Source organism: Cricetulus griseus, chromosome 3 (genome assembly GCF_003668045.3).
Source record: "Cricetulus griseus strain 17A/GY chromosome 3, alternate assembly CriGri-PICRH-1.0, whole genome shotgun sequence".
Classification (NCBI taxonomy): Eukaryota; Metazoa; Chordata; class Mammalia; order Rodentia; family Cricetidae; genus Cricetulus; species Cricetulus griseus.
In genome coordinates, this window is record NC_048596.1 from 181,370,144 (window position 1) to 181,392,891 (window position 22,748).

Sequence of the window (22,748 nt, forward strand, 5' to 3'; positions counted from 1 at the left end):
GGACTCTGAACAGGTGAGGTTGGCAACTGGAAGGATCAAGCAGGTGTGGGGGAGAAAATACTGGGAGAAATGACTGGAATTGGGGGACACTTCAGGGGCAAGGTGGAAACCTAGAACAATGAAAACTCCATGGACTCTATGAGAGTAACCCTAGCAAAGACTCCTATAATGGAGGACACAGAGCCTGAACTGACCATCTTCTGTAACCAGGTAAGGCCTCAGGTGGAGGGACTGGGACATCAGTCCAGCCACAAAAACCTTCAACCTATAGTTAGTTCTGCCTGCAGAAGGTTTGGGACCAGAGTCTAGTAGAATTGTCATCAAAGAGACCAGAGAGACTTCATACAGCAACAGATGGGAGCAAATGCAGAGTCCCACAGCCAAACATTAAACAGAGTTCTGGGAGTCCTGTGGAGGAGGGGGGAGGAAAGATCTGAGGGACCAGAGGGGTCAGGGACACCAGAGAACACAGGCCACACAATCAACTGACTGGGACTCTAGGGGGCCCACAGAGATCGGGGAGCCTATAGGGTCTAACGTAGGTCCTCTGCTTATGTGATATGGCCGAGTAGCTTGGTCTTCTTGTAGAGTTCCTAACAGTGAAGTGGGGGCTATCTCTGACTTTTTGGCATACTTGTGGGACCCTTTTCCTCCTACTCAGTAGCCTGGTCCAGCCTTGATGTGAGTGTATGGTCCTAACTGTAGCTTGTTATTCCGTGTTTGGTTGATGTCCCTGGGAGGCCTACTTATTTCAGGGGAGATAGAGGGGGTGGATCTGGGGGGAAGGGGAGGCAGTAAGAGGAGGCTGGGGGAGGGGAGAGAGGGAAAACTGTGGTCAGGATGTAATATATGAGAGAACAATTTTTAAAAGAATTAAAAGGAAAAAAAGTGTAGCCACCTAAAAGAGGAACATAGTAAAGGGCATTGCTTTTGACCTCTTCAGAGAGGTCATTCTGGATCCTCCAATTACACTTTCTGCCCCCTCCTCTTTATCCCAATAGTTTATTTGTTTCACCGGGACCAAGACTGCAAAGAAGGTAAGGAATTCAGTAGCTTTGGGCCTAAGCAGAGGGTGACTGGAACATCCAAGGAATGGCAGAAGCTGTGTAACACCTTTGAATGAGACCAAGGGGGACAGAAGAAGCAAAATAACCACACCTGACCTTGCACTGAGCACTGGCTCTAATCTTTACCAGCGGCCTCTACACAATCAGTGTTGTCCTTGTGCAGCATTCATCTTGTCGAGCCCTACCTTGAGCTCCGCCTGTGCCCTGCCCAGTCCAAACTCCTACCTGGATGAAACCCTAACTATCAGCTACCTACCAGTGAAACACACTGGGACCTGCCCATGACCGCAGAAGCAGCACTCCATGGCATCACAGTCACAAGGCTACCAATCTAACATGAAGCTGAATCCGCTCTGTGAGAAGCTAACTGCAACGGCCTGTGGGCTCTTGCTTCTCCTCTTCCAGATACAGGGTGAGTTTTCTGAAGGAGGAGACAGGGACTTGGGTCAGACCTGCCAAACTTTTCAGATACAGAGCTCAAGACTGATGGATGGGAGGCATTAGGGAGACAGAGGGGGGAAATGGTAGGAGCTCTGCACCCATCTGATGTGTCCAAAGTGCTCAAGATGGGTCTCTAATACAGCAGAGTGAGGGGTCAAATAAAGACACCCAGCACTGAGTAGACAGCCGATTAAGGCGACTGGGAGGAGCTGGGAGAGCTGGGAAGATCAATAAGCCAGGAATAAGGCAGGAGAGGTGGGACTTGGAACCTTTTCCTCCTTTTTGTGGCTGGAGCTGTCACTGTCTGAAGTGGGAACAATGATATCTTCACACTATGATTACCCTCTGAATGTGGCTCCCCCTTGGACACAGAAGCACTCCAGCACTATCCTAGGAGACCCATGCAGGATTGTCATTCTTAGAGGACACATAAATCTCCTGCACTGTGTCCTGCCATTGATCTGATTCCCTCCACAATGTATACCTGACATAGGGCAAAGGCGTAGCTTGACCATTATGGCAAAAGTGATGTGCTTTTCCTGCCAGATCCTTAATCAAAGCTCAGGTAAGGTGTGCAATGACCCCTGTAGATGTCGTGTTTAAGGCTGAAAATTCCACAGTCTCAATCTTTGCACTTTGATCAATTGTGGGTCTGTGTTAATTACCATCCACTGCAAAAAGAAGCTTCTCTGATGAATCTATTTATAGGAATAATTAGGAGTCCTATAATGCCATTTATGAATGCTGTGTAGAAGTTCTTATCCTATATTGTTTAGGGAATAATATGAGTAATATCTGTTATGTTATAGAGTTATTTCTATAACAAGAACTAGGAAAATGGAAAGAAGAGGAGCCTTCAACAAGTGAAAATGATTGAGACTCTTGGAGAATGGACTTCAGTACCCACTGCAATGAGAATCCTCGTGTGTTACCCTGGAAAGTCAAGTCTCTCCACCTCATTCAGTGAAAGGCTCTTCCATCAAGTTTCCCATTGCCTTCACTGATCCAGTATTTCCTGGTTTTAGAGGAAAAGTTGGTTCCCACATTAGGAATCCTTATAGTGAGGTCAGGGGTTGAAGACACACCCAGTGCTAACTCCTCCAGAAAGGCCATCAAATTCTGCTAGGGTTAATATATAGTACCCACTATATATTTCAGGTTTTTTTTTAATATATTCTCAGAATTCACCACTTCAATTCTCCTTTCATAAAACACAACCCCCATCATCAGACATTCACATCCAAAAATAACCTCCTTGTGTGAAATGAACATGGAAATTTTGAAGTTTTCATATAAATATAACCAAAAAGCAAAGGGTGGAGGCAGCACACCAGGTGAAGGAAGGAAATGCATGATGTCAGTAACTGCAGAACAGGGCCAGGTGGCATGGCTAAGCTGTGGGTGACAAAAGAGCATCAACACCCCAAGTGTTGTAGCTACTGACTGGGAAGACCCAACCCTGATAGTATCTCTCCACCCACAGGCCAAGACTCAGCCAGACCCATCAGGACAACACACACAGGGCAGGTGCAAGGCAGCCTCGTCCATGTGAAGGGCACTGATGTAGGGGTCCATACCTTCCTGGGAATCCCTTTCGCCAAGCCACCTCTGGGATTGCTGCGGTTTGCACCCCCAGAGCCTCCTGAACCATGGAGTGGTGTGAGGGATGGGACTTCTCACCCTGCCATGTAAGTTCTCCAGGAGTTCAAGGGACTTTAGTCCCTGAGGTGAGCAAGAGATCTGAGCCACGGGATACTTGCAGCCATTCTTCCCTGAATTCCCATGTACATTGTCCAATGACTGTGTTGAGGTTCACAGGTTAGAATAACCTTGCCAGACTCATAGTACAGGGCCTAGCATCCACAGATATTAAAGACATGAGCAGACACACATGTACTATGATTAGAGCAGTACCTAGTGTTTCCTGCCACTAAGAGAGGTAAGTATCTGCAAGAAATCTGGGTGGTTCTACCAGCTTTGAAAAGCCCCTGGATACTAGCAGATACAGCATGATCCTGAGAAGGACATCAGTGTTGGGTCCTTGGGTTCTATACCACTGAACAGGGCCAGTGCTATCACAAATGTACATAACTCAACCTGGAAATGATAGGACAGATGAGAATCCCTGGACTGAGGATGAGGTGAGTCCCATTAGCATATAGAAAAATTAAACTCGACTCATTCATGGATGGGTGGGTACTGGGGGCACATCCTATATACAGGCCTGAATGGATAATGAAGAAGCAGTGACTGTCACCTGCATCCAGTGACTCCCACATAGAATACTGAGTCACAGTTTCCTATCCTCATGAAGAGTGGGGTTCAAGGCCCTCAAAACCATGGAGTCTTTTTGTAAGGCTGGGCTCGATCTCAGTTTCCCTAGAGGCTGATACTTGAACTGGTGGGAAGGGACTTTAGAGAAGGATCATGGTGAACCAGACATCAAGGAGTGAGGAGTATGAATGTACTTGGCAGCCAATCTAGGATCTAGTTTGAGTAGTGTGCAGTTCCTAGAATAACTACCATTGTTACCAGGTGTCTTCAAAAAGCTGACAAAATAAATGGACTGGTCATGGCCCTGTTGAATCTGACTCCACCTTCTATCTCTATGTCTGAAGACTGCCTTTACCTCAGCATCTACTCACCAGCCCATGCCCATGAGGGTTCTAACCTGCCTGTAAGTATCATTTCATGGTACACTGTGAATAAGAGAACATTTTTCCTGAAGGAATATTAGAAGGAACAAGATTAACATGGACCCTGCTACAGTATTGACCTTCATGAAAATCCTCTCCTTATTGTATGGAGTACAATACGGCTTTCTCAATCAGGGTAGGCCACTGACTCATGGGTATAGGAACACAGAGCCTTGATGGCTCCAGGAGTCAGAAGATATGTTCACGAAGTGTACTAAGAACTCATTCTATTAATTCTCAAACAAGAGACCAAAGAAACTGACAGACCCATGAGATGGCACAGGTACTTGCCATGCAAGACTGGTGACCTGAGTTCAACACCCACAAGCCCACATAAAAGTAGAAGGAGAGAAGCAACTCCAGAAAGATGTCCTCTGACCTCCACACATGGAAAGCCTACACACACACACACACACACACACACACACACACACACACACACACAATACATTTTTAAAGAAACCAACTCAGGCCAGGCAATGGTGGAGCATGCCTTTAATTCCAGCACTCAGGAGGCAGAGACAGGCAAATCTCTATGAATTCGAGGCCAGCCTAGTCTATATAGCGAGTTCCAGGACAGCCAGGGCTACACAGAGAAGCCCTGCCTCAAAAAAGAAAAGAAAAGAAAAAAGAAACCAACTCAGAAACTACCTAAGTACTGCAATTTGAGGTCACCAAAGACTCCAGTCATTAGTTATCTATTGAGCCAATAACAATAGCAAAGACATGATTGTTTTTAATATAGTATTCTTAGGAAGACGTCCCTTTCTTTCCACCTAAGAGAGTTTCTGGGAGTGATAAAACCAAGCTATGATGCAAGTTAAGAGGCCTGGTTTTGCAGACTGAACTTGGATTCCTCATCTAGGCACAGATCATGACACCTTAGCTACAGAAGAGTGTTAGCCATGATAGTGTTGAGCCAGGAAAGAACCAAATGGTGTCTGTCTTGATTTCCTAGGTGATGGTGTGGATTCATGGTGGTGCACTGGTTGTAGGTATGGCTTCCTTGTATGATGGATCCATATTGGCAGCTACGGAGGACGTGGTGGTGGTCACTATTCAGTACCGCCTGGGTGTCCTGGGCTTCTTCAGGTGAGTCTGGGACTGGCCTGTGCTGTGTATTACAGGATGAACAGAAAAAAGGCAGCCCTGTGATTCATGTCTCTACCCCTTCTCAGCACTGGAGATCAACATGCCAGAGGCAACTGGGGCTACCTGGACCAAGTGGCTGCCCTACGCTGGGTCCAGCAGAATATCGCCCACTTTGGAGGCAACCCTGACCGGGTCACTATTTTTGGAGAGTCTGCAGGAGCCACAAGTGTGTCTTCACATGTTGTGTCCCCCATGTCCCAAGGACTCTTCCATGGAGCCATCATGGAGAGTGGAGTGGCCCTGCTGCCTGACCTTATCTCCAACACCTCTGAAGTGATGTACAAAGTGAGTGCCCTCTACCATCCCAGCTCTGGTCCACCATCTCAACCCTTCCCCCAGAGCCTCTCGTTTTCTCTCTTCTCTGGAGATAACAAGAACTAAGTTCTACTCTCTCCGTCCTGAGAATTGCTGAGGGCCTCAAGGGTCAGAACCTATACCCCATGTCTCACATGGACTATTTCTTTTCTTTCTCCATCTTTTTATTCAAATTAGAAACAAGATTATTTTATATATCGATCTCAGTTCCCTCTCTCTCCCCTCCTCCCCTGCCCACCAAGTAACACCCTACCTATCCTTTCTGCTCCCCAGGGAGGGTGAGGCCTTCCATGAGGGGGGGGGGTCTTCAGAGTCTATCATATCCTTTGGGATAGGCCCCTAGGCCCATCCCCATGTGTCTAGGCTCAGGGAGTATCCCTCTATGTGGAACAGGCTCCCAAAGTCCATTCCTATGCTAGGGATAAGTACTGATCTACTACAAGAGGCCCCATAGATTTCTGAGGTCTTCTCACTGACACCCACGTTCATAGTGTCTGGATCAGTCCCATGCTAGTTTCCCAGATATCAGTGTGGGGACCAAGACCTCCCCCTTGTTCCGTCACATGGGCTATTTCTTACATGGGCCAGCAAACTATACCCATAACACCCCCATTGTTTTCAGGATCCTGTGAGTAGGTGGGGCAGTTCCTCTGGGTGTCACTTCTCAGCATCAGGGAAGCTGTAATAATTTCATACCTGCCCAATGAGATTTGCTGAGTACTCCAATCTCTTACCACCTTGACTAGAAGGAAAAGCTATCCTGTCCTGGTTCCTTTGCAGATTGTGGCCAACCTGTCTAGATGTGAGCAGGTGGACTCAGAGTCCCTGGTGAACTGCTTACGGGGCAAGAGTGAAGAGGAAATACTTGCTATCAACAAGGTTAGGCCTAACGGTCACGGGTAAGGAGAAAGAGAGGACATAGCATATAGGGCAGAAGGCTTACATGACCTTCAACTTCTCATGCACATGTCTCACCTCTAGGCCCATACTGTTTGACGGTACTGGGTGTGAACTGACAGCCCAGGCATATGGAACTAGAAGACCATTTAGAATGGGATTTAGGGATGAGACAGGAATGGATATAAGCACCCAGAAAATATCCAGATTATGACATTGTTGCTTGACCTTAAATGTCCCCTCAGGCTTTCAGAACTATCCATGGTGTTGTGGATGGAGACTTTCTGCCCAGACACCCACAGGAGTTGCTGGCCTCTGTTGACTTTCAACCTGTCACCAGCATCATTGGTGTCAACAATGATGAATTTGGCTGGTTACTGTCCACAGTGAGGTCCTCCTCTATGTCCTCAAGCCTGGGAAGCCCTGGGAGGATGGTAGGGATTTGGACCACAAAGCCATTCAACCCCAACTCAAGACCTTCCCCCTGCCTCCCAGGGAATGAACATCTCTGACACCATGAAGGAAATGGACAGGGAGACCCTGCAGGATCATCTGCGGAATTTATCAGTACAGTTGGTAAAATCTCCTGGTGTTGGTCTATAATGAACAGGGAGCTGTCAGATACTTGCCCAAGCTGATGCTCATAAAATTAGGATGAGTTCCTATTTTCCTATTTGAGTCTATCAGTGGGAAGAACCATGAATTTGGACCTTTCTTCGTACACATCCATGTATATGTATATGTATATGTATATGTGTATGTGTATGTGTATGTATATGTATATGTATATGTATATGTATATGCATATGCATATGCATATGCATATGTATATGTATATGTATATGTATATATAGCAGGCCCTATCTCCCTCCCTGAAGCTGTTGCCTCCCTGCCCCAGACTCTGCCTAACTGCCTCTCCCTGGTCCCCCTGAACCAGATGCTACCTCCAGAGTTTGGGGACCTATTGATGGAGGAATACATGGAAGACACAAAGGATCCCCAAACCCTCCAAGCTCAATTCCTTGAGATGATGGCAGACACCACCTTCGTGATCCCTGCACTACAAACAGCACACTTTCAATGTACGCACACCTGGAACTGAGCCTGATGCCTAAGCGCCAGCTCAGAGCTGTAGATCCTATCTGAACACTATGGTATCCAGGTCTCCATCCATGTCAAACAGAATCTCATTCTGTGGCCCACATTACTCATGGCAAACTGCCTGTCCCAACCTCCTGAATACTGTAATTATAGGAAGGAGCCACCATACCTGGCCCTACTCATGTCTTTATTGGATTCCTGGTGTAGTGATATTTTGTTAGTAATCTAACAAATAAAGCTTTCCTGAAGATCAGAATGCAGAGATAAGTCACTAATTAGTCACACACCTAGTTAAGAGCTAAGCCACTAGTTAGCCACACACACACCCTAAGCCACTAGTTAGCTACACACCTAAGCCACTAGTTAGCCAATAGAGGACAGGCAGTGGTGGCCACACTCTTAATCCAAGCACTCAAGAGACAGAGGCAGATGGATCTTCAAAAGTTCAAGGCCACCCTGGGCAACATGAGAGTGAATCATTCTAAAAGAGAAACAGAGCTCATACCTTTGATCCCAGCACTTGGGATGACACATCTTTAATCCCAGCACTAGAGAGGAATGTAAGGCAGGAGCTCAGTGCAGTCTCAGGAAGTCTGGGGTTTGGTGGAAAGCATTGCAGTCTGAGTTTTGGTGGATTTCCCCCTCAGTCTAAGCTTTGGTAAAAGTGAGGACTCTACTCTAGTGGCTGGCGGCTTTGCTTCTCTGATCTTCAGACAAGCTTTGTTTGTTAGATTACAAACAAAATATCACTACATCCTTGTACCAGTCATTTGATGATCTTTATTTCTGTAAATCTTTATACTACTCCAAGTGCCCAGTATCTCCCTTATTTTACAGATGAGGTTAGTGATATCCTCTGACTTGCCTAAATTACCCAGCTAAGAAAGCCAAGGTCATGATTTAACCAAAACCTTGAACCACAGTCTTGGCTCCACCTTCTCACCACTGGATTCCAGCCAGCTATCTTGTAATGATGGATGAAGAAGAAGAATTTTACGGAAGGAGTCACTATATCGCCGTGTGTCTTTACCCCCAGGTTCCCATGCACCTGTCTACTTTTACGAATTCCAGCATCGGCCCAACTTCTTCAAGGATATCAAGCCACCCCATGTGAAGGCTGACCATGCAGATGAGCTTCCTTTTGTCTTTGGATCTTTCTGTGGCAACAAGAGTGAGTCTTCCTTAATCTCCAGGAACTGGGCTGCTGGGAGGTGACTACTCTCACTGTCCAGATGAGGAAACTAAGACAGAGAATGATTAAGACCGGGTGAGTGCATCTTATAGCTCAAATGACCACAACAGGACTGGAATCCACGTTTTCTCACTGCAAACTGTGTCCCCCTTACTTGCACCCACCCTGGCCAACCACAGTGTTTGACATGAGAACCAATAAAGGAGATTCAAAGGCATAATTGTTCCCTAGACAACTTTCCAGTATAGCATAGAAATAGGGCCTTCAGATTCAAGAATGAGCACAAGGTGGATTTGAGTAGGAACTGGGTCATGTAAAGGCAGAATGAGGAAGAGGAGATCCTGGATCCTCAGTGGTAAAGAGAGAAAGGACCAAGGTTTGGGGCCCAGGGTAAGGCTATATCTGAGATGACAAGTATGGACCATGGGAAGACAGCTGAATGGGGTAGCTGAGATCTTGTCTTCCTCCTGTCTACAGTTGACCTCACTGAGGAGGAAGAGATGCTGAATAAGATGATGATGAAGTACTGGGCTAACTTTGCCCGAAATGGGTAAGGAGTCATCTCTCCCTCAGCCTCCCAGGGGCAAGTACCTACATAGGGTTCCCCTTGTAAGTGGTGGCCTCATTAACAGACATAAATCCTTCATCACATGACAGCCTCCTCCCCAATGCCAGAACATACTCAGACAAGGATTTCCTAATGAATTGCAGTCACTAATCATCTCCCAGTAATCTAGAAGATGGGGACAGTGATAGTACTGCCTCTCCCAGGCGGAGCCTACTGTATGTGGAGCAGATACTAGTGAGCAGAACTTGCTTCTCTAGATCAGAGTACTTTCCCCCTTCATAAGTCCCCACAATGCTAAGGCCTTCTTGGCTAACTGCCCTGACCTGAACCAAGTAGGACTCAGAGTAACCACAACCCCGCCCTGCTTGGAGGGCATGTTAACAGGAACCCCAATGGTGATGGCCTGTTCTACTGGCCAGTATTTGACCAGGAGCAGCAGTACCTGCAGCTGGACCTGCAGCCTGGCATGGGCCGTGCCCTGAAGGACCACAGGTTTCAGTTCTGGACCAAGACCCTGCCCCAGAAGATCCAAGAGCTGAAGAGTGCTAAAAACAAGCACACAGAGCTGTAATGCCCTGTGTTGGGGAAAGAGTTATTCTGAGTGCAAGTGGGATCAGCCCTGCATGCTCACATACTCTTTGAAGACATGGGATTTAATCCAACACACAGCCATTCATCTCCTTTCATTCATCCATTCAGACTTTTAAAAAGAACCCAAGACATGGTGCTTATTTCCAAACCTGCCAGAGTCCACTTTTATTATACATGCAGTAAGTCTCCCAGGCAGATGTAGATGAGTGAGCCCCAATAGTCACCACCTTCCTATATCCTTCATTAGGCCATGGAACATGGACCCCATTCCTTCTTCACTTCCCTATGTCACCTCTGCCCATCTTATCTTCTTCCTCCCCTGACTTCTCAGGCCCTCCATTCATTGTTATGTTCATTGAGGAAATTTTCACAAACCTGAGTAACTGAACCATGTTTCTGCTTCTCAGCAAGTCCCTGTTATTCTTATATTCTACAAATAGAAACCAGTATACCAGTTGGGCACTAGAATCCACAGGGTCTTGATTCAATTAAAAGAATATAACAAAAGTATCACAGCTGGATGGCTTCTATACTTTAGAAGTTTATTGCTATCTGTTTTAGAAGCTGAAAGTCCTGGTCAGAGTATAACCTGATTTGGTATCTAGTGAAGACTTCTTCTCTGGTTTGTAGGTGTCACTTTCTCACCGTGACCTTCCCACCACAAACCAGCAAACATGCTCCCCTACCTCATTTACAAGAGTCCTGTATTAGACCATCTTCTGCTGCTATGTCAAAGGATCTGAACTTGCTACTAATAAAGAAAAAGGTTTCTGTTAGATCAATTTTAAATATGTATTTTATTATTTATTATTTATGTGTATTCTGTGGGTGGGTGCTTGAAAAGTCCAAAAGAGACTGTCACATCCCCTGGAGCTCGGGTTACAGGCAGTTGTAAGCCATGTGACATAGACACTGGGAACTGAACTCAGGTTCTCTGGAAGAGCAGCAACTTTTTAAAACTGAGTCCACTCAGCCTGGACACATAGGGGAGGGTCTAGGCCCTGCCCCAAATGATATGACAGACTTTGGAGATCCCTCGTGGAGGGCCGCACCCTCTCTGGAGAGCAGAGGGGGATAGGATGGGAGGTTGGGGCAGTTGGGGTGGGGGAGAAGGGGAGGGAGAGAGAGAGCTGGGATTGACATGTGAAGCAAGTTTGTTTCTAATTTAAATTTTAAAAAGTTATAAAAAAAACTGAGTCCAATTCTTTTCAGAGTTACATAGATTTATTTAAACATTTAATATTGTGTTAAGTGCAAACAATGAAGAAGAAATATACCCATGTATGCCACACTCTATACACACACATAAATATATACAAAGATTCTAAGTAACATCCCTATCCGTTTCCTCTATCCTCTACTTAGCATCACTTCTACCACTCAAATTGATTCCTTACATTTTATTCTTTTTAATTTAAATTAGAAATAAGCTTCTTTTACATGACATCCCCAGTTCCCCCTCTCCCTCCCCTCCTCCCATCCTCCCCACCAATCCCCCCATCCCAACCCCTTTCTGCTCCCCAGGGAGTGTGAGACCTTCCATGGGGGATCTTCAAAGTCTGTCATAGCATTTGGAGCAGGCCTAGACCCTCCCCAGTGTGTCTAAGCTGAGAGACTATCCCTCTATGTGGAGAGGGTTCCCAAATTTCATTTGTGTACTAGGGGTAAATACTGATCTGTTACGATAAATCTTTTCATCAAAAGCCACCAAGTTCTGCCTGCTGAGTTAGGGCCCCAAGTAGTACACAGAGACTTATATTATGTGTAAATGCTGCTTGGCCAATGACTACGATTCTCATCTGTTAGCTCTGTCTTAATTATCATAAACCTATATATTTTATAAGACTTATTTTATAAGATGCCTTCCATTGGCATCCCCCCTTGCCGGTGGATCACATCACGCCGCTGGAGGAAGAGCAGAGGGGAAAAAGGGACCACTTCCTACTTCTCCTTCCTTAAGTATGAGTCTCCTTGCTATGTCACTTCCTGCCTGGATCACCACTTCTCTACTACATTTCCCAGAATCCTCTTTGACTCCTAGTCCTGTCTAACTTCCTGCCTCATTGGCCAAACAGTACTTTATTCAACAATCAATAAGATGAACATACAGTTCATTCCCTATCATCTCTTTTCTGTCTAAATAAAAAGAAGGATAACTTATCTTTTATAATAACTGAAGAAAACTATAACCATAACTATCTGTCTTCAACTCTATCAAAGACCACAGAAGGATAATATATAAACTCTTGAATTGACAGAGACATCTCGCTACCTGGACAGTCACCCAAAGTTCCTCTGTAATGTTGGGGCATCCATCTTCAGCCCATAGGCCACAGTGTGTCTGGCACACTTCTCCATTTCAACAGGAACGCTTCAATACTGTCTTGTTTTGTAAGTTCAGCAGTCACTTTCTTGTGGGTCCTGTATATCCAGTTTATACAGCAGCAAACAGTCCAGGCAAGAGCAGTTTCTTGCCCAAATGGCTAATCTTGCCATGTTGAAAGTGAACTCCATAATGAGTTTCTTCAATGCCCATCTTCCTTTCTGACATAATTGGTGTGCCAGGAGCAGTTGTGTCTCACTGCCAAGAAAAACTCTAAACCATTTAAATGTCATATATTCTGTAGGTCTGAAAGATTTGAAGAATACCTATCCATCTCAAATATATCTCTGTATATCTAGAAAACCTAACTAACCTAATTATAAGTTCTGACTATTATAAGTGACTATATAGCCTTATTTAATTATGCATATCATTCTAAAAGATCTGTATAAACACAATACCTAAACAAGAGGAGACATACATATCATAAAATTGACCTTAAAGTTGTATAAATAAATGAAAATCCATACCAATGCAAAGTATTCATTCCTATATCCTATTCCCATTTTTTACCTTTAAAAAGAGATTGACTATGCATTATTATTTAAAACCAACCCCATTTAAATGAAAACAAACATTTATAAACAATATTTTGGAATTTGGGCGTAGTTCATTCTAAACTGCTTCCTGCTGATTGAGGGAGATGTCCATACCATGGGGATCATGATAAAACAGAAATCTGACCAAGTCCTTGTTTTTGTAGTCTGTAAGGCTGTATCGTCTCAGCTTCAGGGGGTCAAACCATATTAGTGTGGAAGGAATCCACAGCTTTTCATTTTCTATGGAAACACAAGCAAAAACTTCTTTCCAAGTAGCCTGTCCTTAGACTTAAATTTTGAAATCAAAGCATTTATGTATAAGTTGGATTAATTTAGCAGCATTTATAATCAAATGTATTTTAGTAGCAGCAAGTCTTTCCTCGGCAATCAAACAATTTAAAGACAACAATATGGCATATAGTATTCAGATTCTCTGTGCATTTTTCATCTTTAGGTGGCTTTTCTACTATTTTACTTTTACTTCCTTTTGTTTCTTTTTTTCTGAGACATGGTTTCTCTGTGGAAATCTGCCTACCTCTGCTTTTGGAGTGCTGGGATTAAAGGTGTGTGCCACCACACCCAGCTACTTTATTTCTGCCTGTTACTTTTTTTTCTCACAAGCCTAAACAAGAGGAGACATACATTTCACAAAATTGAGAGATTATAGCCTGACTCCACCTCCAGGTCACTCTCTGTTTCATGTTTATTTAAAGATGTGATCCCTCGGCTTTCTGTTCTGGCCACCTGCTATGGTGCCTCCCCCACCATTACAGACCCTCCCCCTAGAACCCTAAGCCAAAATCAAACTCTTTCTTTCTTAAGTTGCTTTTGGCCATAGCATTTATCACAGCAACAGAAAAGTAACTAGTGCATTCTCTTCAAAGAATCTCTCTCTCTCTCTCTCTCTCTCTCTCTCTCTCTCTCTCTCTCTCTCTCTCTCTCTCTCTCTCTCCCCCACAACAGTTGACTAAAAGTGCAAGGAAGGTGTTGCACAGCTGACTTGGAGTCCCTTTGCTCTACCCTGAATCATGAGCAGGCAAGGGGAAGCTCTTCAAATGCTCATCTCCAACAGCTTTTGTTTCTCTCATGTTTGGCAGAGTGAGCAGATACATCAGGCAGGTGGGAGCAAGGGCAATTGACAGCCTCTAGTATTAAAAATCTTCACGCAACCCTTGGTAATGGTTAGTGTTAAAACTCTCAGTCCAGGAACTCAGTGGTTAACAGCGCTTGCCTTCTTTCAGAGGACCTGAGTTCAGTTCCCAACACCCAAGGGATGTAATACTTTTCTGGCCTCCAAGGGCACTCATGACCAGACACTCACAGACATATGTATACACACCATTATTTATATACTCACATATATACTCACATATATAAATAATGATAATAATAAAATATTAAAATAATAGTAATAACGCTCTCAGCCTGGCCCTAAAATCCCAGGATACTTGACAGCTTCCTGGAACACTCCTAGAAACCAGGGCCTGCAGTGCAGGTTCTTGCGTCTGATCATTTACAACCTTTTTATTCTTCTTTAGACTTAACTCTTTAGCTCTCTTCTTCCTGCCCTGGACACTTTTGAGTTATCCACATACTTCTCCAATAGCTAGGCAGCAGGGCCTGCACTCAAGAGTCAGGCACTGTAGGCCCACTGCCATCTCTGAGGCTGGGATCACTGGGGCCCAAAGCCTACTTCTTCAGCTGCTATCAAGAAGCCAGCTGCTTTACAGTTTTCACAGCTTGACCTACGGACACTCAGCTGTGCTGCCATTCTGCTGTCACTGACATGGTTGTCGCCCCTCCACACAATCTCTGTTGCTGCTCCCTTCCTGTTTTCAGCTCAGTCAACATTACTGAAAGAAGGTAAAACAAGACTGAAAGAACCATTTTATTGGGCCTAACACAAAAGAGGCAGCATGGGTGATGGGCTCCCAACTAATTCATGAGGAACCTTGCACTGACTGCTTCTATGGCCTGAGAAGGAATGTTTGAACCAATAACAATCATTTGTTTGAACCAATCACCTTTCCCTCTTAACCACCAATCACAATCTTTGAGGATTGTGCTTTGAACCAATCACAGCTTTGCCTCTTAGCATTCATTGGTCACAGCTGCCCATCTCCTAGACCACCAGGAGAAATGCTTCAAAATGGAAGCAGTTGTAGGATCAGTGAAAGTCTGTCAAGATTTGTGACAGCAAACATCTGGTACAAACTACTTTCAAACAGCCCTGACTGGGGCTATGCCTTCTGGAGCCAAAGCAATGGATTGTAATGTTTGTATGGTTGTCTCAAGGCATCCATGGAATGTTCAAGATGGTTGGTGTTGGCATCAGCCTAGTCTGGTTGGTTCTTAGACTGAGAGCCCTTTCACCCAAGGCCTCCAAGGACAGCAAAAAAAGAGCCCAACAACTGCTAATTAATGAGTCAAGTTGCCCATCCCTAATAGCTTTTACTTATTTATGGAAAAAATAAAACAGTAGAAGTGCTTACAGCATAGATTTAAAGAACTTGACATTACACTGCATTACAGTAACAGTGATTTTTCAGTGATTTAACAGTGCTTACATCTGCCCAGTGTCACCATTGGAGGTGGGTCTTCTTCTATCTAATGAAGGGAGTATCCCTGTTATCTCCAAAAGATGGAAGAAGGCACACAATGCCTTTGAAGGAGAATAAAGAAGGCAGGGAAGAGAGGAGGGGGCCATGCCCAGCCTTATGATCACTTATGATGACTTCTTTACAATAAGTGCCTGTCTTCTGTAGTACCTACCTTGCTCAGTCTCAACCAGTGCCACACCTAAGCCCTCAGATCCAATGTCCTGCCCTGTCTTCAGTAATGAACTGTGATGCGGAGCCTACACAGAATCTTTCCTCTCCAAGTTGCCTTTGGCCATGGAGTTTCATCACAGCAATAATAATCCCAATTAAGATACTAGGAAAGACAGGAGCTAGGCAGAAGTGGCCAACAAAGATGAGGTGGCCTTGAGCAGGGTAAGTTAGGTTAGATTGTGATAAGTTTGTAGTAGACAATCAGTTCCCACTCTAGAAGCTCCTGGCATGAGAAGACAAAACACCAAGGACACACCAAGGTGTGGTGCCCACCTGTCCAGATCTTCTGATACTGGCCCGGAGGTTTCCTGGAAGACTCAGCACACTATCTTTTCTCTAAAAACTAAACCACGCCTTTGTTCTAATAACCTGGGGAGGCTGAAGCTTACCAGCTTGCTCTCCATGGATAGCTCAGGATGCTATCTTATAGCACCTAAAACCACCAGCCCAGGGATGGCACCACCTACTATGGGCTGGGCCCTACTATATCTAACACTAATTTTAAAATGCCCTGGAGGGTTGCTTACAGCCTGATCTTATGAAGGCATTTTCTCAACTGAGGTTCCCTCTTCTCATATGATTCTAGCTTGTGTTGAACTGACATAAAACTAGCCAGTATACCTGCCATTGCTGAGTTCCTTGTAGAGTAGTGGCTCTCAACCTTCCTAATGCTGAGACCCTTTAATACAGTTCCTCATGTTATAGTGACAGCCAACCACAAAAGTATTTCATTGCTACTTCATAACTGTAATTTTGATGAATCATAGTGTAAATATCTGATATGCAAGATACCTGATTGCAACCCCTAGTGGGGTCGTGACCCCACAGGTTGAGAACTACTGAGACTAAGAGCCTGAGGCAGGAAGAGTTCCCTGAGACTTATGGCTCGCTTTTAAAATAAGATTTTAACCAGGCCTGCTGATATATGCCTGCAATCCCAGCACTCAAGAGGTGAGGACAAGAGAATTGGGACTTTCCAGGCAAGCTAGCCTCAGCTGCATAGAAAAAAATCTGAAACTGAACTGGTTTCATCACACCCTGTTCCAAAAACCACAAAGTAAATAAAATTTTGGCTTGTGCCAACATCCATATACACTATAGTTATCCCCTGGTATCCATCAGGATTGGCTCCAGGAGCCCACAGTACAAACTTACATATGCAGATGTTCACAGGTCACACATAAAATTGATAGTTTTTACATAAACCTATTTTTTAATGAACATAGATAGATGACTAGAGAGATAGCTCAGCAGTTAAAAACACTTACTGCTCTTCCAGAGGATCAAGGTTTGGTTCCCAAAGCCTGTATGTTGGATCACGCTACATATAATGCCAGTTTCCTGGGTTCTGTCTCCCTCTTCTGTCCTCTGTAGGTACTGCATATATGTGGTACACATACAAACATGCAGGCAAAACATTCATGCACATGAATTTTTTATTTAAATGAACATAGGTAAACTATAATGAATGCCTAGTGCAATGTTAATTTTGTATAAATAGTTTCCAGGCTATCTTATTTAGGTAATAACAGCAAGAAAAGCCTATGTGGTCAGAATAGATACAAGGTAGAGACATTGAACCCAGTAATGAGGAACATAAACTGCAATTGACAAGTCACAAATAATATGGGTAATAAGTCATACTTTCTACTGTCCCACCCATAAGTGGCTCCTTCAAAGTGATCACTGAAGTCCCTTTGGTCATATACAATACCCAGTGTATACTCAGTAGTTTTTAGTATAATTACAGAATTCATTACCTCATTTCCTTTTCTCTCTGAAAAACTGCCCCTATCAGCCATACACACACACCAGTGTAGTTTTTTGCTTTAATGCACATAGGAATTCTGAATTTATCATATTCCTAAAATTTAAAACATCCAATGGTGGGGACAGTATACATGTGAAAGCCAGTGATTGCAAAACAGAATCCCCTGAAAGGCTGAACTGTGGATGACAAGGAGGCAATTTATAGAACCATCCCTGACAACATCTCTCCACCCACAGGCCAGGGCTCAGCAAGCCCCATCAGAAACACACACACACAGGCCAGATGAGAGAATGCCTTTTCCATATGAAGGACTCCAACATAGGGTTTCATACCTTCCTGGGAATTCCTTTTGCCAAGCTACCTGTAGGACCACTGCGCTTTGCACCCCCTGAAGCCCCTGAACCATGGAGTAGTGTGAGGGATGGGACCTCTCACCCAGCCATGTAAGCTCTCCTAGATTCTAGGAGACTTTGGGCCTTAGATTGGGTACATGCTCTGAGCTCTAGGCCAGGCTGCAATGATTCCTCCATCTCAATCCCATAGCCAGTTTCCTCACTGCATAGAAGTAAAAATTCCCATGTGTGTTTTATTGAGTGCTCTTTGAGGTGTGAGGGCTATATGTAACAACTTTGGCCAACCCTGGCTCAGGACTTGAGAAACAGAATTCTACTTGCAGATGCTGAGGAGAAGAGCAGAGACACATTTGTACTATGTACATTCCAGCTATGCTTAGTGTTTTTGGCCACTAGGGAAGGTACAGGTTTATTCCACAAACTGTAAGAGCTCAGTAGTTTTTAATAGATGTCCTTAAAGAGAAAAACACTGGTGGGTCCTTGGTAACCCTATTCTCCAAAGTCACTGTGCCAGCCAATATGGCCAGGTGCCATTGGTTAATCCTCCAACTGGAGATTCTGTTGAAGAAGGATGTTCTCTGAGAATCTGGACATAGAATGAAGGGCATTCTGCTACCATATTGGAAATAATTGTCTATTCATTATAACATAGCAACTGTATGTGCATGATGCTATGTACATATGTACATATAAATAAAAATTTCTACATGTGACCAGAAGTTTCCACAGATGGTCCTAGGGTTCACAATTTCCAAGATATGGGAAGAATGAGTTCCAAGCCCCCTAAAAACATTGAGGTCTCCCTGGAAGTCTGGGTCTCTTCCCATTTTTGCCAGAGCCTGTAGAGTTGACCTTAATAAGAAGGAACTTTAGAAAAAATCGTATTTGTAAGCAGAGCATCAGGGGATATGAGGTCTCAAGACAGCTAGAAGCAAATATAAACCTAGTTCTGGTCCACAGTCCTAGAATAACTACTATTGCCATCAGGTATCTTCAGAATTCTGATAGATTCATCTCCATGTCTAAGGATTCCCTGTATCACACTATCTACCCACTAGCCCATGCTCCAAATTGCCTATGAGTGTCAGCCATGGTCAGTTGTGGGGGTGGGAGGGAGGACACTTGTTCTATAGGAAGATGAGAAGAGACAAGGTGAGCATGCCCTGCTGCAGTGTGGAGCTTCCTGAGATGCTTCCCACTGTCAGGTACAATAAAGCTTTCTAACAAAGAGCTAACCTGTGGACATGGGACTCAGAGCCCTGATGACTTTCAGAAGTCAGACCGGATGTCCTAGGAATGTTCTAGATTCAAGTAATTTGCACTCAAAAGACTGCATCAGGAGCTTCCTAAAGATTGCAATTCAAAGCCACCAAATACCCAGTTGCCATCATGGAGAGTGGGGTAGCTCTGATGCTCAATCTGGTCTCCAATTCCTCTGAGATGTTTAGTGCCTTCAACCACCAAGCCCTGGCCTGCTGTCTCAGCCCTTGTTTTCAGAGCCTCCAGCTCTAAATCCATTTTGTAGATATAACAATGTGCCCTAGGAACTGCCTTTTTATAGAAATTGCCGAGAATCCCAAGGAATATTCCACATTTCCTCCTTTTTGTCTAACTAAAAAGGAACAGAAAAGACCCCTGCAAGTCATGGTGCATATCTCTCTACCTCACAAAAGCTGAATATTTTCTCTAACCAGCAAAGTCGCACCCAGGGCGACTTTGTGTTCAGAATCATGTGAACAGGTGGTATGGTTCCTCTATCACTTCTCAGCCTTGGGGAGATGGGAACTGTTCCAAACATGTTACAATCCACATAGATCATAAAATTTGAAGGAGAGCACCTGAACCCAGCTGAGGTGTTGGGAAACACTCATCTCCCTGCCTGAAAAGAGGGCCAGGCCCTGTCTAGTTCCTTTACAGATAGTAGCTAACTTGCCTGCATGCCACCAGGTAGATTCAAAGGTCCTGGTAAATTGCTTGTAAGGCAGGAGTGAAGAGGAAATACTAGCCATCTACAAAGTCAAGCCCAGTCATAGTAGGTGTGGGAGAGGAATGGCAATAGCTTATGGAGCAGAGGGATCACAAGGCCTTCAGCTTCTCAGGCACAAATTCCTCATCTTCAGACCATGCTGTCTGATGGTATTGGATGTGAAGTGATGGCCCAGGCATATGAAACCAGACATGGAACCATCCAGGCTGGGATTTAAGGATGAGCCAAAACTGAGTTTAAGATACCCCAAGAGTATCAGAGATGTTCTTAGACATGCTAATGATGTTTGACCTTGCCTGTCCCCACAGGCCTTCAATGTCATAGCTTTAATTCAGGAGGCAGAGGCAGAAGGATCTCTGAGTTTGAGGCCAGCGTGGTCTGCATAGCAAGTTCCAGGACAGCCAGGGCTACACAGAGAAAACCTGTCTCTTAGGGGAAAAAAAAAGGACTACTTACCAGTATCTACCTCCATGTGGGACAGGGCTGTTTTGTCCCTCTATCTCAGAGGTAAGCTATAAAGAATTGTATTACTACACTGCAGTCCACTGTCCGGGTCACTGAGGAATAACAAATGACTGGTACTCTCAACAGATCTCAGCATGCATTCTGCCACTGGGGATGTGGCTGTCATGTGATGAAGGACTCATGCATGCTATGAGGCCACCACCTTGGATGGGGATCTGCCCCTAGGAGGTAAAGGAGAAGTGTCTTCTCACCAGGGAGCCTTCTTACTTAGACACTCAGAGGCTGCAAGCCTCTACTGATTTGCATATGATGTAAGCCAGTTGGTGGTGGCACACACCTTTAGTCACAGTGCTTAGGGGGCAGAGGCAGGTAGATCTCTGTGAGTTCGAGGGCAGCCTGGTCTACAGAGTGAGTTCCAGGACAGCCAGGGCTGTTTCACAAAGAAACACTGTCTTGAAAACAACAACAACAAAAAAGATACATGATACTACAGTACACAGTATGGCCGGCGACATTAGCTAGCGCTTGCTCAACTCTCTCTAACGGGAAAGCAGCGGACTACAAGAGACTGAACTGTATCTGCCTCTATTTCCAACAGACTCACGTTCAACTTTCGCTCAGAAAAATAGCCGGGAAAATTTTATTAGTCCTTTTAAAAAAAAGTTAATATAAAATTGTAGCAAAAAAAAAAGGAACCTGAACTTTAGTAACACAGCTGGAACATCCTCAGCGGCGGCGGGAGCGGCGGCGGGAGCGGCGGGAGAAGAGATTTAATTTAGTTGATTTTCTGTGGTTGTTGGTTGTTCGCTCGTCTCACGGTGATGGAAGCTGCACATTTTTTCAAAGGGACCGAGAAACTGCTGGAGGTCTGGTTCTCCAGGCAGGAGCCCGACGCAAGCCAGGGATCCAGGGATCTTTGCCATCCTGAGATCTGAGTGGGATGTCCTTTTGAAGGATGTGCAGTGTTCAATCATCAGTGTGACGAAGACTGACAAGCAGGAAGCTTATGTACTCAGTGAGAGTAGCATGTGTGTCTTCAAGAGACGTTTCATTTTGAAGACATGTGGTACCACCCTCTTACTGAAAGCACTGGTTCCCCTCTTGAAGCTTGCTAGGGATTACAGTGGGTTTGACTCAATTCAAAGCTTCTTTTATTCTCGTAAGAATTTCATGAAGCCTTCTCACCAAGGGTACCCACACCGGAATTTCCATGAAGAAATTGAGTTTCTTAATGCAATTTTCCCAAATGGAGCATCATATTGTATGGGACGTATGAATTCTGAATGTTGGTACTTGTATACTGTGGATTTCCCAGAGAGCCCAGTAATCAATCAGCCAGATCAAACCCTGGAAATTCGGATGAGTGAGCTTGACCCAGCAGTTATGGACCAGTTCTACATGAAAGATGGTGTTACTGCAAAGGATGTCACTCATGAGAGTGGAATTCGTGACCTGCTACCAGGTTCTGTCATTTATGCCACACTGTTCAATCCCTGTGGCTACTCGATGAATGGAATGAAATCGGATGGAACATATTGAACTATTCACATCACTCCAGAACCAGAATTCTCTTATGTTAGCTTTGAAACAAACCTCAGTCAGACCTCCTATGATGACCTGATCAGGAAGGTTGTGGAAGTCTTCAAACCAGGAAAATTTGTGACCACCTTGTTTGTTAATCAGAGTTCTAAATGTCGCACAGTACTTTCTTCACCCCAGAAGATTGAAAGTTTTAAACATCTTGATTGCCAGAGTGCTATGTTCAATGATTACAATTTTGTTTTTACCAGTTTGGCTAAGAAGCAGCAGCAACAGCAGAGTTGATTAAGAAAAAATGAAGAAGAAAAAACGCAAAAAGAGAAGACACACAGGAGGTGGTAGCTGCTTTCTAGATGTTGATACTGGGGGCCGGGTTCTCCATGACCACCACCTTGTAGCCACAGAAAGCCCTAGGTGTAATGATAGTGTAATCATTTTGAAGTGTATGCATTATTATATCAAGGAGTTAGATATCTTGCATGAATGCTGTCTTCTATGTTTAGGTGTTCTATGCCACTCTTGCTGTGGAACTGAAGTGCATGTAGAAAAGAACTTTGACTGTATGACTCTCTACAACTTTTGTGAAAATGATTCAATTTGGTTTATGCACAGTGTAATATTTCTGCAGGCATCGTCCAAAATCCCCCCCCCCACAGACAAGGCTTTTGTCCTCATTAGATGCTGGCCTCAGCTGACCATCTTCGACTGTTCTAATAAATTGCTGCCAGAGTTTTTACATGCAGTTACCTCCACTTTCTAGAGCATATTCTCTACTAATGTTATTAGTAGAGAAACCAAATTTTTACTTCATACAGGTGTTTTATGCAATGGCAATTAAAGTTTTTCTTCCACAAGTTGAG

The 22,748-nt window shown here is 44.4% G+C and overlaps 1 protein-coding gene and 1 pseudogene across 3 annotated transcripts; both read left to right on the forward strand.

Moving 5' to 3' along the window:
• The first annotated feature begins 1,403 nt into the window (after positions 1-1,403).
• Ces2 (carboxylesterase 2) lies at positions 1,404-10,000 on the forward strand. 3 transcript variants are annotated; one of them, XM_027405775.1, is made up of 12 exons: positions 1,404-1,479; positions 2,992-3,196; positions 4,044-4,185; positions 5,163-5,296; positions 5,383-5,641; positions 6,452-6,550; positions 6,814-6,969; positions 7,082-7,144; positions 7,506-7,650; positions 8,706-8,840; positions 9,339-9,411; positions 9,814-10,000. In XM_027405775.1, exons 1-12 carry the CDS (start codon positions 1,404-1,406, stop codon positions 9,998-10,000), a joined length of 1,674 nt encoding a protein of 557 aa, XP_027261576.1. The 3 variants fall into 3 exon arrangements, with proteins under 3 accessions (XP_027261576.1, XP_027261575.1, XP_027261577.1); XM_027405774.1 differs by having other exon boundaries at positions 6,814-6,954; positions 7,064-7,144; XM_027405776.1 differs by having other exon boundaries at positions 6,814-6,954; positions 7,064-7,144; positions 8,706-8,794; positions 9,338-9,411.
• An 11,155-nt stretch (positions 10,001-21,155) lies between these two features.
• Positions 21,156-22,317, forward strand: LOC100757144 (annotated as a pseudogene).
• The last annotated feature ends 431 nt before the right edge of the window (positions 22,318-22,748 follow it).

Coding starts and splice junctions, on each gene's coding strand:
- Ces2 (XM_027405774.1), top strand. CDS start 1,404: ATGAAGCTGAATCCGCTCTGTGAGAAGCTAACTGCAACGGCCTGTGGG. Junction 5,642..6,451: donor CCTCTGAAGTGATGTACAAA/GTGAGTGCCCTC, acceptor GTTCCTTTGCAG/ATTGTGGCCAACCTGTCTAG. Junction 9,412..9,813: donor GCTAACTTTGCCCGAAATGG/GTAAGGAGTCAT, acceptor GCATGTTAACAG/GAACCCCAATGGTGATGGCC.